Here is a 19,881-nt window from a genome sequence, read left to right on the forward strand (position 1 = left end):
GTTGGGGGGGTTTGCTGTTGGAGAGGGCTCCCCCCCCGGCTCCACGGCATCTTTCCCAGCCCGGTCGCATCAGCCATCTCCCGGCAGCGCTAGGGGGGTAGGACTGGAAGGCGGCGGCTGCCCAGCGGATCTGGCCCGCTCCCTCCGGGGCTGGGCCGCGGAGCACGCACGCAGCCGGCAGCGCCCAACCCACCTCCGGCACCCGCACGGAGACGTCTCACCCGACAGCGGCCGCAGCCGGCGGCACCGCCTCTCGCCCGGCCGCAGCCGGAGGCGTGCCGCGGCTAGACCCGGCTAGAGAGCATTTCAGGTCATCCACATGGGCCGTCGTCGTCCCCCCCCCACCCCCGGCCGCACGCCCTGCTGGCGCACGCACTGAACACGCCCCAGCTCAGGCGCGCGGCTTCCCGGGGGATCGGCCCGCCGCGTGCACGCTCACGCCCCCGGGCTCAGCCTCCCAGCGATGCTTTGCTCCAGGGAGCTAGGCGCAGACGCGGGGACAGGCCCCCCCTCCCACCGGCCTCTTCCCGCTCGGCTGGTTGTCCGGATGGGAGAAGCCACATGACAAATACGGAACGGCACTTGGATCCCAGGGACATCCCATTTCCTGAGCCCGGCCGCCCCCTGCCCACACAACCCCCCTCTTCCGCCCCCGCTGCTGCAAACAGGCAACGCAACGTGGGTGGTCGCTGGAAGGGATCAATCAGCGGCACGCGGGAGGGCCCCTTCCAACCCCCACCCGCACCCAGCTGTGCGGGACGCACCCCGCTCGCGCCGCCCCACGACACGCAGCCACCGCCAGACACCGCACGTGGCAGGACCCCACGGCTTGCGCGGCGTTAGCGCGCAGAGATGTGCGATGCGCTGCCCCTACGGCTCATTCCCGCCCCTTCCCACAGAGCTGTCCTCCGGCCGCCCCTCCACCATCGCTACCTAACGCACGTCCGCAACCCACCCCCCACCGGTCTGTCCTGTACCCCCATCTGACACACACACCCGCCTAGTCTGCGCTTTACTCACATCTGCGGGGCAGCGTAGGGCGGTTGTCACTGGGGAGCCAAATCTTCTGGATCCGGCTTTGCGTCAGCTCCATGGGCATTTTTACAACAAAGGGGGGCGTGCGCTCCAGGTCCGCCTTGCACGGGAGAGAGAACAAGGGGCCTTTAGCCGGCGGGCCCGCGCGCTGCAGCACTGAGGGCGTTAGTCCCTGAAGGCTTCGACGATGCAATTATTGCAAAGCGGGAAGGGGGCTGGGAACGGCCGGGGCGGGGGAAGATGCCCGAGGAAAACCCGGCGGCGATGCACGTGTCAAGGGCAGGGAGGGCGAGCTGGGCGCTGGGCTCCTCCGCGGACGGAATTTCACTGGGACCTCCCGGGGTGTGGGGGGGGGGTAAGATGTGCTCCCGGAGCCTCCTGCAACCTCTTGCCTCTCGCGTGTGAGTGCCCCGGCTCCCACCTCGCCGCAGCTATTTCTACTGCAAAAGACCGGCCGGCAAACGCTGCGTCACCCGCAGCCCGCCCCTAGCAGGAGGGCGGGGGAATTCGCGCCCGGCCCGGGCATTGCAAGCGCCGGCTGCTGCCCCCAGGTGGCGGCTCGCCGGGCTGCAGGAACCCACCGCCCGCTTTGCCTGATCAGACAAAGGGCTCCCGCCCCACGCGTGGGACGAGCCGGCGGGAGTCAGTCCCGGGCAGGGCTGGTGCGCTCCACTCCGGAGTCAGGCCCGCGAACCTGCCCGGAGAGCGTCACAGGCCAAGCTGGGCAATGCCCCCCCAACACACACAGAGAGAAACCCTCCAAATTATTAATTCTCCCAATTAACCCTTCTCCTATTCCTAGGAGAGGGCAAACGCCTGGGTTTTCCAAGGCCCCGTTACAGCGAAGTAGCTGCACTGCAGTGGGAATGCACGAAATGCCAAGGGCATTTTTTCCCCTGAGATACACCCCTAATATCAGGACATTGCTCCCCAGCATATTGTGTCTCCATGAGCTAGCAGCGGGGGCGGGGGGAGGGAATATCTCTTCCCCCATTAAGGGATGAAAGAGAATTTCCAAGACCTCGTTATTAAACCACCAGAAAACTCCCCTGGCTGGAGCCCTGTGCTGTCTGCCCCGGGCCGGCTCCGGGAACTGAAACGCAACCGAGAGGAGACAAGGCGCTGCTTTGGCTAGTCAAATGCAATTTTCTATCTCCTACCGAGCATTTGCTTCCTCGTAGGGAGCTCGGCTGTGGCAAGCGCCACAAAAGGCAGGCAGAGGTGTGGGCAGCCGGGTGCAGGCACGTCCCTCACGTCCCGCATGACTCTGCGGGGAAGCCTCAAGCCCGGCTACAGACGCGCCTTTCGGTGCAGCTGGATGCACTTGCCGCGGCGGGGAGCTGCAGTGCGCCGGCGCTGGAGCGGGTCGTGCGCCAGCTCTCCCCCTCCTCCCGGCCCGCCGGCAGCTCTTGCTGCAGGGTGGGGAGCCAGGAATCTTCAGCATCCACTACGGAGTGCAGTTTGCTTCTTACTACAGCAGCAGTGCCTCGCTTCTCCTGCTCAGCGGTCTCCCCCTGCTGGCCTGGCAGAGGGGTATTAACAGCATAGCCGACTCACCTGTGTTTGTTAACAGTCATTTACACAATACAATAATAAAATCAGTGGTGAGGGAGGGAGAAATGTCACGAGTCTCCAATATCCAGGTATTAAGGACACAGAACCTCCGCGGACACGGGACCGATCTATGCCCTTAATACTCCCTGAAGGCTACAGAAATGTTGAGTCTCCCCTCCCCGGGCAGTGGACCTAGGGACTCAGAAAAAAACCCTTCCATTGGGTTTTGGATTATGGACTTCAATAGGTTTTGGATCAGGCTCACAGTGATTGAGGGGAGAGGGAGCTCTTGTGCCCAAAACGTTAAATACATCATAAGGTTCAGGGCTGGAGAGGGGAAGGATAAACTATATATTGTCCTTGGCAAAGTTAATTCCCCATAGGATTAATAGCTTATTATGGTTAGGATTCCATTATACATGGGGAGTGACCTATAGGGACCATTAGCCTGATGGGGCTAGGTCAATATTTGACAAGTAGGGCAATGCACCAGATTGGTTAAGGTTTAAATGGACAGATTATTATCTGATGGACAGAGATTCCTGCAAGCTACCTTTTCAGTTTAAAGCAATGCTTCTAACAGATGCACCACAACTGCCCTAATAAAAGCAATCCTAGGACAGCTGAAGTAAATTAGCACAGAAAAGAAAGATGTAAAGATAAAATTATGAAAGAGCCAGAAAATAAATATACTCCCTGCTTGTTAAATGGCATGCCCCCAGCAGCCCCAAAGCTTCATTTCAGAATCATAGGACATATCTCAAGCTGGACTAAAGGTGTTATAACACTTTCAGCAGAGCAATGACAGCTTAAGACAGGAAAGGAGCTGTACTTTATTTCTGTAGAAAGTTAAAAGCTGTCAGGAACTCAAGCCGGGCTGATGAGCACAATGTGAACACAAGCGCACCACAGGTATTTACTCCCCTTATGCAATAGTGGGAGTCATCAGTCTGCTTTAATCATTTTAAATCATTACAACAAATTGATACAGTATATAGTGTTAACTAGTTTCTTTTCCTATGTAATAAATCCTTGATCCCTGTTATAAATAGATATGCATACGCACACACACACACACACAATTGACCACAATTTTATTTTGTTACACACACACACTATCAGCCATGTAAATGTCATCTGGATTAAAAAGATCAAATTTAAGACCCCAAAAACATACTGGTGGGGTGGAGAGATGTCTAATAAGGAAGCTAGAGGAAAAAAATCCCAAAGGGCTTGTCTAATTTAAAAAAATGCATATCAAGAGCAGAGACAGTTGTTAAAAATCTGGACATGCTGGTCCCTACAGATCAAAACAGTTAAAAAGTACACCATGCAGTTTCTGTATTACCCATCCTTGTTATAGCCATAGGATACAGGTAGAATCATCAGTTTAGAAGGGACCACAAGGACCAGTTTAATGTTCCTGCTAAGGTACGGTATAGCCTCGTCAAAACAAAAAAGCAGTGGGTTTATCTCATGAAAGCTCACCACTTAATAAATTATTTTGTTAGAATAGCCTCTGATTTGTTTATAACCATACGGGTAAAGACATGCAGTTTTCTCCTTTCATCAGTAGAAAAAGTTTACACGAAAAATTCTTTCAAGGAGTCACAAGTTTCAGGGAAGGGTTTAGTTGTGTCTGAGCTGCAACAGGCTGACCTGATGCTGTTTTCACTGCCAAGGTACAGGAACACCATATCCAGAATAGTCAGTGGGTTCACTCCGCATTTAAAGGTAATATGAGAAGGCACTGAAAAATTTTTGTGCCTTATTCAATGGATGTATAAACTTCTTCCTTCTGCTTGTTCCTTTGCATGAAGAATTCAGATCTCTTGATGCCATGCTTCCCCAGAAAAGGGTTACAGTGCCTGATGGAGAGAGGGTGTATTAAGTAACCTGACTGTCTACACCTGAAGGATAGTTAAGCTTGATAGTCAAGCACCTACTGAGGATAGAGCCCAGCTAGGCAAGACTGGTATAAGGTCAGGAAGAAGGCAGAAGTGTAGTGTGGATGCCCTACAGTCAGAGAAAATGAGGAAACCCAAGAAGGGAGTAAAGATGCTGGACTCTTGGTCCTCAGGGGCGATGGAGGAAGAAGTTGGACAGAGGGGGAATAGACAGGAAGCAGCACAGGGAAGTGGCAGGAGGAATTTCAGAATGGAGCTGACCTTGGCTGTTTATTAGGGTCCCTGGGCAGGAACCTGGAGTAGTGGGCGGCCCAGGTCCCCCTACCTGCCACAGGGGAAGTGACGTAAGTGTTGAACTGGAAGACTGCTGGAAATGATACCCAGAGAGCCAGGGCTCAGACACTTTGGAAGAGAAAAACCACATGGCCTCTTTGCAGGAGGTCTGAGTCACAGAGGCAGCCCCACAATTCCTGGAATGTCAACAAGGCCGCAATATGGATGAGAGATAGAAAAGGGACATCAGACGAGGCAGAGCTGCCCCCCCAGACACAGTCACAAGCAGGCACCTGAGCACAGAACACCATGGCTCTTGCATAGCCTGCAAGACTTGTGGATGACAGGAGAGCTAATAGGGTAACAATATCACAATTACCAAGGAAGTAAAAGCAGCTTGAATTAAAATCAGATCCCCCCCGTTCAATGGGACTACATAATAACTATTGGCCAAGTTTCCCAAAACAAAAAGAAGCCTAAAGTTAGGTTCATGCTTAAGCACAAATGATCTGATTTTTCAAAGGTGTGAGCAACTAGCTACACCTGCTGAGTCAAACCCATGATATGTTCACTGGTGTCTGTCCAGCACCCACATGCTACAATGGGATCATATAAGTAAACAGACCACAAGGAAAAGCACTAGGTGCTGTAAGACAGCTTCTGTCTAAAGTCCAGTGGTTAAAAAGCACAGCTTCTCCTACACCGACAGGCTTATCACTCTTGTAAGTACATTTTCACACTCTGCTTCCCCTTTCAGGGACCATGAGTTGTTTGGTTAATTCCCTTTTATGAGGGTGAGAGACTGGAAGTCGTTTAGCAGTGGCTGTCTGTGTGTTACTCGACTGTGGAGTCATGTGGCCAGTCACACAGTGTTTCCCACGGGTCACCCAAGGTGAGGGCTGCCTCTGTCAAACAAAAAGGAAATAGCAGTTCTCTCCAGATGCGACGCCACCACAAATGGACAGAATCTGGCAGTAAAGAAAGCAGCAGAGGGAGAATACAAACAACTAGTCGTTATGGGGGTATTCCGGAATGAATAAATCTCATGATTTGGACCCAGAAAGCTTCCTGTTCATTGGCCAGCCAAATCCCATCAGTGGAAAATGGTGTGATTAAAGGACCTAACTAGAGACTGATCTGGATGGGGATTTGGCTGCAAGAAGGTTCCATCCCTTTCGTATTTGCCATACTGCTGCCGCAGAAATAAAATTAGACAACACAGCGTTCTTATCCTTCATCAATTCATATGCAGCACTGCAGCCTCTTTGTACGGCCGTAGCTTATGTCTTGGAAATTTCACCTATCCATGCAGGGGTTTAAGGAGCCCCTCTGCCCGTTATCACCATAAGGCTGAGTGCTTCCAAGATCAGAGCTGGAGTTTCATGGACAGAGCTAAAACAACAAGGAATCCTGTGGCACCTTATAGACTAACAGATATGGACAGAGCTGCACAGGTATCCAAGACTGGAGTAGAAGGGAGTGATCCTTGGGGAGTATGTGGAGATGCGATGCAAATATCCCATGCAACGAATCTCATTCTTTTCTATGCTAGGTCCTTGCTATCAGGAGAACCAAATGTAAATAATTTTAAATCAAACAAGCAAATGTGCGTGTAAAAGTAACCTAAATGAGGCACAAATCAAATGGAAGAAAATGTGTAGAACTTAACAAGTAAAACCCAGGACTTCCTGTCTGCCACAGACAGCAGGACCCGAAATCACAGTACAGTACTATTTCCATTACCATCTCCCTTTGCTGGCTTTAGGAATTTAAAAGTCAGCATTTGAAATTGGATTTGCTTCCAGTCTCTACCAGGGAGCATTTCTGGTGGTTGGTTTTTTGTTTTTGGAGTGGGGTGGGGAGTCACTTTGGTCCATTTTCCCTTAAAAGGGGAGGAAAATCCTATGCACAATATTTTGGTGCCTTTCTGATGCTTTTTAGCCTCTACCAGATTCTAGCAAAGTGACTCACATTAAATAATACCTTCTCCTTCAAACAGCTTCGTTAGATCAGCACAATTAAGTGTGTCAGATTTAGGCTCTGGATAAGCCCCAGGGCTCCTACTCCTGTTGGAGAGAGCGGGAACTGGAAGTGCCTTTAAATAGCTCTGAGCCAAGAACCTGTGAGTTCTGACCTCCTCAGTAATAATCTCTCTCTCTCTTTCTCTTGTTAAAAAAACAAATCAGCTGTCACGCAGCACTTTAGAGACTAACAAAATAATTCATTAGGTGATGAGCTTTCGTGGGACAGACCCACTTCTTCACATCTACTAGTTCTTATTAGATCTGATAGATCTTATTAGATGTGAAGAAGTGGGTCTGTCCCACAAAGGCTCATCACCTAATAAATTATTTTGTTAGTCTCTAAAGTGCTACATGACTGCTGATGTGTTTTGTTAGAATACAGACTAACACAGTTATCTCTCTGTTAACTACCCTTCTCTTGTTGTTCAAGGATGCTGTTGTTCTGTAGATGATTACTAAAAATGCACTGTCAGCTTTTTCAATCCGTACAGCAGTGCTGCGTAACAATTCACATTCAAGTTAATGGGAACTGGATGTCAAATGACCTTTCAACCATTGTGAAAATCCCAGCAAAATCGCTAAGAGCCACAGACTGCTCAGCAGCACTTTAGATAATCAAGCCGCATACTGAGGTGCCTAAATATAGTCTGAGATGCCTTCGATTTAGATGCCTGGTGGATTTCCCTTGAACTCCTTTAAAAACTGAGACTTGTGTTTTTGAAGTCTTGGCCTATGTGTTTAATTCACTTTTGTGTCCCAGCTGTTAGAAACACGAGTGTCTGACACCAAATCCCACATCTGCATATGCTCCAAGTCTTTGGAAGCATGAGTCAGGACTTAAATATAGCAGCTGGGCCTTGTACCTCTGATGGGCCAAAACAAACCCATAGAGAGCTAAATGCTCCAGATTTGACCCAACTTCAGTAAAATCTCTTCTTCTGTTAATAGCTACTGTACAGAAATAAACAATGAAACCAATTTGTTTTTGAGAACACTGATTCCAAAGGAACATAACTCTTTTTCTTATTCCCAGGGAAGTCTAAGAGGAAAGCATGTGTCATATCCAGGTTCCATGGTGTGATGTTCTGAGGGGAAACCAAGTTCACTTCTCTACGATCTGACACAAAAACCCACAGAATGTAGACTGCAGAGGAAGAGACTGAGTCAGCCAGAGCATCCTGATAACAACATATAAAATCTCAGGGAATCAGAAAGGGATTTTACCTATGTATCATTACAATGACTCTGGACTTAGTATGCATGCCAGATGATGTCAGTGTGTATTGGGAGTATTATGCAACAGCTGCCCAAAGCTTACTTGCTCCAATGGCCCATCTCAGATGCCAAAGAGAGCTACTTCCAAGGCCAACAAGGATAGTTACAAGACAAATAGTGGGCACTCACTGGTAGATTGGGATATAACTGCAAATTCATCATTTGGATCACTTGATTACTTATCTCTCTCAAGCACTTGGTATTGTCCAGCGTCAAGATGACAGGCTACTGAGCTAGATTAACCTTTGCTCTGACCCAGTACAGCTGCTCTTATGTTGTTCTTATTGGGAATTACTTCACATGCTGTTATGAAATACTTGAAACCACTGCGCTTTCCTCCTGGGACGCACAGGAAATGACTGAAAGCAATATAATGAGGATTCGAGTTTTTTGAAGTTGATGACAAAGGCATGAGCTGAATACAGGCCCAAGGAGCCAGGACCAGAGGCCTAAATTCAACACAGTACATAAGAAAGTGCTAAAAATGAACTATGCCTATTATTAATTATAATACTGATACCTTAAGCAGCTGCTTAGGAGCATGGCTGAATTGATGCTCAAGGCCCAGCTCTCCAAAGGTCTTTAGAAACTTAAATAATTTTGAAGATCAGGGCCCAAATCCCTGACCTCCAAGCGCCCTGCAACTCCCTCGTATCTACGGCTATGTCTGCACTACAGCAATCTGTCGACAGAAGTTATTGTTGGAAGATATCTTCCAACAAAACTCCTGTCAACAGATTGCAGCCAGACAGCAAAGAGGATTGAAAAAGCCCGGCTGCTCTCTCAACAAAACGGCCAACCAGAGGCACAACAGACAGGGCTGCCCAGTGACCCGGAAGCCCTGTCTGTTAACAGAGGGCCCCCTGGAGCGTCCACACAGCTTTTTTGTCAACAGATTGTGTTGGGAAAGGTGTTCTGCCTTGTGGGATAGGGGCAGAAGGCTTTTGACAAAAGCGCTGCGTTTTGTCAATTTACTGTTGACAGAACGCATTTTGAGTGTGGATGCTCCCTGAGTTTCATCAACAAAACTGGTTCTTTATGGAGGTGAATACTAATTTTATACCCACACAATGCTCTAGTGATTCCTACAATAGAGATAATTATTCTGTCCTCTCCGCCATTTTTACCCCATATTTCCACCGTACTTCTCTCTTTTCTGTGCCTCCCTTTTTCACTTAGAGCTTTTGCTCTTTTTAGCCCAGGCTCTATTTGATAGATGACAAAATGCTAATTAGACAAGCCAAGAAAGAAAAAGAAACTGAAGAACAACTGGGAAAAGAAACAAACTAAAAGCAATTTTTAAAGTATGTAAGACACAGGAAGCCTGCCAGGCAATCAGCAGGGCCATTGGACAATTTGGGTGCTAAAGGAGCTCTCAGGAAAGGGGAGGCTGTTGAAGAGAAGCTGAATCATAGGAGATTAGGGTTGGAACAAACCTCAGAAGGTCACCTAATCCAATCCCCTGCTCAAAGCACAACCAACCCCAACTAAATCATCCCAGTCAGGGTTTTGTCAAGCTGGGACTTAAAAACTTCTAGGGATAGAGATTCCACCCTCACTGTAGGTAACCATTCCAGAGTGTCACCACTTTCCTAGTAAAATAGTTTTTCCGAATATCCATCCAGATCTCCCCCACAGCAACTTGAGACCATTTCTCCTTTTTCTCAGTACTGGCAGATGACAGCACAGCCTAGCTCCATCCTCTTTCGAACACCACTACAGGTAACTGAAGGCTGTTATCAACTCCCCCTTCAATCTTCTCGTGCAGACCAGTTTCCTCAGTCTTGCCTCCTAAATCATGTGTCCCAGACCCCTAATCATCTTCGTTGTTTTCCACTGGACTCTTAGGTGGTCCTCAACCTGGGATTTTTTCACCCTAAGTGTGGGACTGACTCTACACGTTTCCTGTTAAACTTCATCCGATTTCTTTTGTTCCAATCCTCCAATAAGTTTATGTCACTTTGGGCCCTATCCCTACCCTCCAGCACATCTCTCTCTACCGCCAATTAAATGTCATCCATGAACTTACAGCTCATGAATTCCATCTTCTAAATCATTAATGAAGATGTTGAACAAAAGCAGCCCCAAAACCAAGCCTGGTGCGCTCTTGATACTGGCTGCCAACTAGGCATCAAGCTGTTGATCGCTACTCATTGAGCTCAATAATCTAGCTAGCTTTCCAGCTACGCTTAGTACATTCATCCAATCATACTTCTTTAACTTGCTGGCAAGAATACTATGGGAGACCATATCAACTAGGTTGGGGGACTGAGAGGCTAAATCAATGAATACTTGGTATCAATATTCACTGCAGAGGATATAGGGGAGATTCCAAGACCCGAGCCATTCTTTTTAGGTGAGAAATCTCAACCATCAATAAGAGATTTGGAAATAAATTTATACACTATATAGTAAAATCACTAAGACCAGATGGTGTTCGCCCAGAATTCTGCGGAAACTCAAATATGAAATTACAAAATTAATAACTGTGGTATGTAACTTATTGCTTAAATCAGCTGCTATACCTGGTGAAGGGAGGTTAGAAATACTGGGACTGTTCATCTTAAAAAATAGAGACGGAGAAGGGAGAATATGATTGAGATCTATAAAATCACAACTGGTGTTGAGAAAGTATTACTTAACTTTTCTCATCATAACAATCAAGGGTCATCTAATGAAATTAATAGGGAGCAGGCTTGAAAGAAACATAAGGCAGAATTTCCTCACACAATGCACTGGCAATGAGTTTCACCCACTGATTGAAGATGTTGTGAAGGCCAACAGTATAACTGGGTTCAAAAAAGAATTAGATAAGATCCTGGAGGATACATGGCTATTAGCCAACATGATTAGGGATGCATGCAACCACATGCATGCAACCACATTGCTAAACCTCTGCCTGCCAGAAGCCAGGAAAGGATAACAAGGGATGGATCTTGATCATTTCCCTGTGCTGTTCATTTCCTCTCAAGCATAGGGAAACGGATGCTGCTGGAAGACAGGAAATTGGGCCAGACGGACCATTGGTCTGACCCCGTACGGCTGTTCTTAAGAGATTCCACCAATGCCAGAAGCTCCAGCAAGCAGGGAACTAATTAGGTCAGATATGCCCAGATATCCTCATGCAATAGAGGAAGGCAAAAAAAAAAATTCTGTCAATCTCTCTTGGGGGAAATTCCTTACTGATCCCACATCTGGCACAATTTTCCCAGACCCAGTATGAACTATTTCAAAACATATATTACAATGTAGCATATAGCTGAGCATGTAACATACAGTACCCACCCACAAATTCAGAGTAAAATTACATTCTCCTGTCAGGGGTCTCTGCAGAGCAGTGCTGTCACTTGCTAGGTCACTTTAACTACCCCTGATTTCTAAAGTCAATAAATAGATTGATAATTAGTATACAAGAAATACAGGTTGAACCTCTCTAATCCAGAACTCTCTCATCTGGCAACATCCGTAATCTGGCATGATTTCAGTTAGCTGGATGAACGCTCATCATAGGCGTGGCCAGGTTTCCCGTGGTCCCATAAAGTTTGTTTACAGCCACCAGTCCTGGCTCTCAGTGTTCTGTGCTTATTTAGCTGTAATTTACCACAAATGTCTTCTAAGAGCTCAGTAAGCAGTAGAAGTGTTGGTAATGTTGCTAGACAGTATTGGTCAGCAAATTCTCTTGTCTGGCACCGGTCAGTTTCCAAGGGTGCCAGATTAGAGAGGTTTAACCTGTATTTCAAATTCTCCAAGAATTTGGGTCCATTTTCATCCAGCCACAGGGCAGCCATTGCAAAGCTACAAAGTGTAAGTGTGCATACATAAAAGCAAACCACAAACACAGATCATGAGCCAGACATTTCGCTACAGCCAAAATGCTCACAGTGGCTGGTATGCAGAGCTAGCCTAGACTTCCCCGTGGTCCTGAGCTTGATGTTCTATGCAGTGCATCTCTGATGTGCTGTGATGTAATAGCTCAGAGGATGCACTGGTCTGTAACAGCCCAGGGTCGGCATGGCGTTCCAACCATGCTCTTCATTCACAGCCATGCATCCTTTCTGAACTGGCTGAGCAAAGGCATACAAGCCTCTGATTTGGAGCTATGTCTTTGTACTGGTGTGATCTCCCTGGGCCAGGCTTTGCTGGAAGCCTTACTCAGGCAGTGATTCAACTGGGACTACTAGAGGATGAAGAAGCTGTAATCAGTGAGTAAAGGTAACCAATTCTGGGCCCCTGAGAGAGCCAGAGAAGGACACCATCCTCATAATTGCAGCACCAAAGCACTCAGTGTCCAGTTTTGTAACATTCAGATTTGTCACTCGACCTGATGTGCAAGTGAAACTCCTTCCTTCCCCATTAGACAATAAAAAAACTACCCATTCTGAGAAATGATGATACATCATTACAGCCGTTGATCACTTGGCCCACTGCCGAGCAATGAGAGACAAATGTCTGTCCTCTTTAAAACTGCTGTGGGTGGAGCAGTTTGAAGAATCTTGACTTACTGTGTTCCCAGGCAGAGTAATTTCTGCTGCTGAGGGAAGTCCCTAACAGCACAAGAAGCTCAGTTCAAACACTGCCCTGGGAAACCTGTCCTCCAATTTCTAAATACAGGTTGAACCTCTCTAATCCGGAACTCTCTCACCCGGCAATATCCATAATTCAGCATGATTTTAGTTAGCCAGACAATCACTTATCATGAGTGTGGCCAAATTTCCCGTCATGCCATAGTGATTTTTACAGACACCAGTCCTGGCTCTCAGTGTTCTGTGCAGTTATTTAGCTGTAATTTATCCCTAAATGTCTTCTAAAAGCCCAGTAAGCAGTGAAAGTGTTGCTAAGGTGTTTAACAATACTGACCTTCCACGGTCTGACAAATTCTCCTGTCTGGCACCAGTCAGGTCCCAAGGGTGCCAGATAAGAAAGGATCAACCTGTAGTCCAAACTTGCATCTGACGAAGCGGGTGTTTGCCCATGAAAGCTTATGCTCCAAAAAACCTGTTAGTCTATAAGGTACCACAGGATTTATTGTTGTTTTTGAGGATACAGACTAACACAGCTATCCGTCAGATCCTTGTCACCATGAAAGTTTTAGCTGACTACCCATTTACGACAATGTACTTTGTTATGCACTGTGGGATCCCTTGGGATAGAATGGATGCTACAAAGATCATGAGAGACCTCCCAAGCTACCCCAACACTAATACTGCCAGCCACAGGAAATCAAACAAACATGAGTAATAAGGGCCCCCCACAACAAATAACTTATTGAAAAAAAAATTATCCTGTGTCTTTTCAAGCTACCTTTTGATTTTTGAATGCCCTTTGCTCAACCCCTATGTGTGTGACAGTTACCCACTCACACAATTATTGAGTGAGGGGTTTTGGGGCCTCACAGACACACCCCAATACCTGCCTATCCCCTGACCAGAACTTATCCTGTATTTCAGTCCTCCCATCATTTCTATACCCACTCAGTCCCTGTCCCCGCAATTCAACTCCCCAGCAGTCCTCAGCACCCTCCAACTCACTTCTGCTCCTCAATTCCCTCTCCACCTTAGGGGGGACTCCAGCCAGAGGTGGGGGAGCTCCAGCAGATCCCCCTTCAGGCTGTGTGCTTCAGGGGTGTAGGAAGGAGAAGATACACCTTCTGTCCCCATTGCTCACAGGAGGGGAGAGACCAGGAGGAAGAGAACACGAGTGGAGGGGAGAAACACTGCCAGCTTGCAGCAGGGCTGAGCTACGCAAATGGGCTGGAGCTTCTTGTGTCATTCATCGCGAGCTGAGCTCTGGCACCCTTGGAGGGCCCATCAAGAAAATGGCAGGAAATGGGAGTCAGCAATGCTGGGACACCAACACCACTGAGGAATAACCAAGGCCCACAAATACAGACCGCGTGCCGACTTCAGAAAAGAAACAGCCTGGAGAAGGAGAGTGTTGTCCAGAACAAAGATCAACATCAAACGTGCCGAGAACAAAATTTATGAGCTTCTGAGGGACTGTTACTAAACAAGTCAAACAAATATCACAAATAAGCTTTTTAAATGTAAGCTTGGCATCCTTTCCAATCTATCACTTAACTAAAAGCATTTAGTCCCAATTAATGCACTTAACCACAAGAGAGGAAAAGGAAGTAGAAAATAATTCACAAACACAGGGGAGGGGAGGCATGTATGAATAGTACAGAAAAACCATCAGGAACAATCAATAAGACACCTGAACAAAGATGGGAGAGTCGATTACTTAAGAACCCAGTCGAACAGCAACAGAAGCAGTCTGAACTGCACAGGTCTAGACCTACCATACACATAGAGGATTAAAATCCATCTCCAGGTAAAATATTTAACCTTGAGAGTGGAGTATCAGAGTGTTTGTTCCAGCACAAGGTTTTGTTTAGTCGTACAGGCTGTCCTGGTGGCCTGCAACAGAAACCGCTGGGCAAGATTCAGGAATAACAGTAGTTTTCAAGCACACAAAAGTGGACATCTCCAGGGCACTTGAGCAACAAACTCAACTAGGGAGATCCAGGCCCTACAGAAGCCAATGAGAGTTCTGCTGTTGCCACTGGTGACAAGATTTCATCAGGTGTGACCTCACATCTCTCTCTTTTAAGAGGGAAGACAGCCATGGAGAGATGTAATCCAACACTGACAACTTTGGGAGCCTAAAACGAGCATTTTCAACCATATTTTAGCCACCGCACTACAGGCCCCAGTTTGCTGAGGCTTCAGTGATATCATACCCTTGACCAAATGTACATGGGAGCTGTAGGCCTCGAAGTCAGGCCATTTCCTTATGCGCTTCAATTAAGGCACCTCTATTTGAAAAATGAAGGACTTAGAGAGTTGTCCAAAGCCCACAAAGCCAATCAGGACCCGAGAAAGAACTCAGAAGTTGTGGAGTCTCAGCACTACGCTAAACCCGTTAGTCAATTTTAGAGGTATTTTTCTATTTAAGAAACATAACCGCTGACAGTTGTGAAGACAATATGCATTTATCATGGCTTTTAAAAGAAATGACTCAGTCTGAGGTGGCCAACCACTGCTCTATGGAAGCCTTCCAGATACCACAGATTTAACCCATTCACTACTGGTCCTCCAAGTTAGCTACCTACTGAGCTGCCAGAGTTCTATGAAAATCAGTGGAATCGTGGAACCCTGCGGGCCTATTTGCACAGCTGACAAATGTGTTTCACTGGATTGAATGAACCCTTGGCATTAGCCAACTCATTTAAAGGTACACTCCGTATCTTTCCTCTAGTGTCTGAGGAAAAGGTCTAAAATGATGCAGGATCAGTGGCGCACATCTGTCCGTGGCCAGCACCGTTTACTAGAACAGGAACTTTTCTCAACGCCGTACTCTAGGAAGAGTATGCAAGAGGCTTATGCAATGTCCTCTGAACCTACTTGTATGCGCAAATCTAACACTGGACAAAACCAAAGCATGAGGCTATTTAGCAAACTGATACATCATGAAGTAAGCTGCTGTGGCTTTCTAACCCACAAGCATAATTCTTCCGTCTCACATGTGTAGAAAGTAAAGATGGGGCCTCAGCATGTTCCAGACAGGGGAATCTGATCCAGTCCTTCATAGAAATACACGCTGAATGCAAAATTCAAGTATGGAGCCAAATATCAACATTCAGGGGCATTCAGCTCAATCTGTAATAGACATGGTCTGCTGTTCTCAGGCACCCACATCTGTACCAGCACAGATTGGGCCTTCAAGATTTAGCAACCAGATTCTATTACCAGGTCTGCCACCCACTCACCATCATCACAGTCAGGTCACTTTTTACTATTAGTCTTGCATCTTCTTCACTGAAACAATGGGAACAATAACTCTTTACCTATTGGGGTACATGTGGAGCTTTAAAGTTCATAAAGCAATTTGGATAGTGGGGTGATGATTCAGATTCACGGCTGCTGAAAATGACCACTCAAGTCAAGGGGGCTACTCAGATTTATATCCGCTAAGATCATGGCCCTTTATAAGTAGGGTATTATTATTAGTCATACAGTTTTAATAATAGGGGTACAGTGGCTTCCTTTAGGGTCATGGTTTTGTACCCTTTATACCTCAGCCTAAGAACCTGATCCATAGCCCATTGAAGCTAGTGGTCTACAGAGAAAGCCCTACTACCTTATTCTGTTATTAGTCCCATTCAGTTTAATTGGGCTAATTGTGCCACTCAGCATGAGTAAGAGAGTCAGACTCTCACCCTTAGAAAGCAAGTTACTCTATCATCCAATAAACTTCACTGCAAGGAAGCTTTTTCTGCTCTCTCGTTTATATTTACCTTTTGTCTTTTGCCCCAGTTATCTCATCACTGCCATGTCGGAAAGCTGAGGTTGCTGTGTCCTTCAGCCCAGCCACCTTCCTGGGCCTAACTTACCCAGTGACGTCATAAGCCAATGGCAGTGACAGCCCCATTGCTACCGTGGGAACTAATAGTGGCCTCCTACATGAACACAACTCCAGGACTTCATGGAGTAGCAAGGTTAGAGAGGAAGGAACTTCTCCTTTGACTAAAATCACCATAACAATCAACAAAGATGGAAAAGGAAATAAGACATTTTTGGCAATATCAGCTGTTTAAAGTTCTCCTGATCACTGTTCACAGCCAACGGGAGTGGCGAGAAGTCATGCTCCAATTCCCACTACTTCCCGCCCCTCCCATTGGCTGCCAATGATGTTCCACAGCCAACGAGAGCTGTGATTGCTCGATTCCTGCTGAGGTGCAAGTGAATATAGAAGTGGGGACTAACCCGGTGGGCCACTGCTTTTGTATTGCCCTGATATAAGTTCGTGTCAGAAGTGGACATAAAATCCAAGAATCCTGACTATCAGAACAGCTTCATCATACTCCTTCTCCCCTTCCCATGTGGCAATGACTTTTGGATACTACTGTCTAGGGCTAGATGGATCAAAAAGTTAGAGATGAAAAGCTCCATATGCCACTATCTCTCATGCAATTCAGATCCCAAACTTCTTTTAGATGGGATTGAATCTAGATGCCACAAACACATCACCTCTTCATTGTACTCAAGTACCCAGAAGTGAAACCAGCTGCACTTTTACTCAAGTAACTTTTTGGGTACTTTCCTCACCTCTGCACAACACATCTTCATTGTACTCAAGTGCCCAGAAGTGAAAGTACCCGCACTTTTACTCAAGTAACTTTTGGGGTACTTTCCCCACCTCTGCATAACACCTTAGGGTGGATGTCAAAGGGCAGCTGGGTCTTCTAAAGAGGTTAGGGGCAACATTCACCCTAATTTTTTCCATCCAGCTGCAGAATAAACTTTGTTTTGTGCACTGAGGCATGTGCTGATGTGTACTATCCAAAAAAATACATGATGAGAGTTGTGAGCGCTGTAGAAGCTCTGTTAATCAATGGATATTAACATAGCTATTGAAAGTTGAAGCCTGCCATATGTAATCATTCAGAACCTCAATTTTTTTCTTTAAAAGCAATCAGCATTCCTAACAATTTCTGGAGTAGGAAAGAGATGAGACTAATGACTGTAATGTAGATGGGGGTGCTCAAAGTAGGGGGGCGTGAAATTTTATAAGGGACCCGCAGTACCGTCAGCTGCTGGGTCTCAGGCTCATCCATCTCATTAAAAACATTGGAATATGTTGCTGTTTTTATACATGTGTATTCACGTTCATACACCGGTTAATACAGTTGTTATATTTTACATACATTTTTTCTGACACGTGCCCAAAGGGATTTTTTTTTTTATTGTGAACATAACCAAAATGTTGTCAATTTGGATGACATTAGACTGTTGGTGAAGTGTCTTTCTAATTGCAGGGATGAAAAGCGGGCGCCGACATAAAAGATTTGCTCATCCTGATGTAAATGTGGAATAAGAATGTTTCCCCCTCCAGTGTCTTCTTGGATTTTCCTCAATGCAGGGCTACAATTTAAAGTAATTAATTTATCCTCCAATCTGAACCAGCTGTAGTAATGAAAGGCTTGGTGTAAGACTAAAGGCCCAGAACAACAGTCAATGCTTTGTTAGCATTCAGCAAAGCTAAAGGCCTCAACCCTGAACTACAGCGGGTTAAAGCAAAAACTGTGGCCTAGGTAGATTCTACTCACAGGAATTTGGCAGAGACAGGGCTGATCAGAACGTTGCTCCAAAGTGCTAAGCAGTCAGTTATACACACAAACACATCCTGCTTGGAACCATACACTGCGCAGACCCTCCCCATAGATAACAGTTTAGCACCAGCTACTTTCCGACTCAAGTTCAGGATCAGATCGTAATGACAGCATGATGGGTAGTGTTGTTTTGACGGTGCCACCATTATTCCCCAAGTTAATGGTTAGATCTAGTTACATTAAGGGGTGTCGATGTAGCACAATGAGGGGGTTGCACCTGGATACGTAACTTGTTTATACTTGTGTATAAAAGTGTGTGTAAGAGGAGCTGTGTTAAGTGACATAGGGGATGATGGAGCCCCCTTGCCATCAACTGAGTCGCATCCATTGTCACGGCGTATGCATGTACCAATGTAAACTGTTGAGCCATACTGGAGACTCATGACAGTGTTGGAGACCATACGTCATTGACAATAAACCTGGTTCCAGTGCCTTGGTACCTCACTTGATTTGTGGTTCTTGGGGGTCTCTCCGAGGTCTGCATTGTCGGCTAACTGCAGGGTCTACACTGCTGTCCAAAGAGAGCACACGCACCCAGCCAAAGTGATTAACATCAAAGGGAGCAGACTGGACATCTGAGCAATGTTCCGTTAACGGCGCCCAACAACACCAGCTATTTGTAATTTGTACATTTTCTTTAATGAAATTACAGTATTCACTAAGTGGATATCTGACTGAAAAACGGGGAGAAAATGGCACAAAAATATTCATACAATTTTGTTTAAATTTTTCAGACATTTTCCAACCTTCCCAGATAAACATTAACAGGAAATTTCTCTGAAATTTTGGGACAAGCTTAAACAATATTTAGTCCTTTATATTAACATATTTTCCCAAAGGCATTTGCATTTCCCAAACTCCCAATGACACACTGAACAGCTATTTGAAAAAGAAAACAAACCACCTTTAAATGTTTATCTACTACGTTTTGGGTTTACTATGTAACAATGAGTCAGACCATGGTGTACTATAGCACTTCAGAGTTGTTGTCATTATATTATCTGGCACTTCAGAGCAATAGTAACGATAAAGAACTCCAGTTCCTTTTCCCAAAAAGCAAAGGCCCCAGTCACTTGAGCTAAAAAAGGCATGTCCTTTTTAGAAGTCGTGGACCTATAACGTGCAGTTGACCACATCAGATTCCAAAACATATCTAGCAATGATGCATCCCACATGCAAGTGTCCGCTCATCATAATATTTACTGACATCCTGTTAAGATGGATGGGGAAACTGGCACTATTATTATCCATGGTTCCAGTTGTGCTGGCTATAAAACCGATCAAGTAATTCGTGCTTTGCTGTATCAGTGAGTGTACCCAGGAAAGCTGACAGTTTCTCTTTCCCATCCCTCACAACAAAACCTTAGAATACAGATTACAGCACAATCTGCACCTTCGTTACTGTGAAAGCTGATGATCACACTTGTCGTTTACTGGTTTTGGTCTCCTGGCTTTGCTCCCAGGGAGGCTGCGGCAGGAGCAACGTCAAAGCAACCGTTTCACATTTCAGAGCCCTGCAATTTGCCAGCAACACTTGGTGATTCAAAACAAGTGTAATAGATCCGTCTGAGTCAACAGGAGAGCTGAAATTAGTTATGCACTGTCCCATTCAGTGTCTGTGGGCAATTCCCCAATAAACATG

General features: G+C 46.3%; 1 protein-coding gene across 5 annotated transcripts in view; it reads right to left on the reverse strand.

Moving 5' to 3' along the window:
* Positions 1 to 19,881, reverse strand: part of PFKFB3 (6-phosphofructo-2-kinase/fructose-2,6-biphosphatase 3) — a 72,434-nt gene that overhangs the window by 27,115 nt on the left and 25,438 nt on the right. For 2 of the 5 annotated variants that reach the window (XM_074975670.1, XM_074975652.1), the window contains exon 1: positions 1,021 to 1,446. The exons of 1 other annotated variant lie outside the window; for it this stretch is intronic. In XM_074975670.1, the coding sequence (XP_074831771.1) occupies positions 1,021 to 1,099 (79 nt within the window). In that variant the 5' untranslated portion in view covers positions 1,100 to 1,446. Of the gene's footprint in view, positions 1 to 1,020; positions 1,447 to 2,195; positions 2,316 to 19,881 lie in introns of those variants that run through there. 2 more of the 5 variants (XM_074975642.1, XM_074975634.1) reach the window with 2 other exon arrangements.

This window comes from Carettochelys insculpta, chromosome 1, assembly GCF_033958435.1.
Source record: "Carettochelys insculpta isolate YL-2023 chromosome 1, ASM3395843v1, whole genome shotgun sequence".
Taxonomy (NCBI): Eukaryota; Metazoa; Chordata; order Testudines; family Carettochelyidae; genus Carettochelys; species Carettochelys insculpta.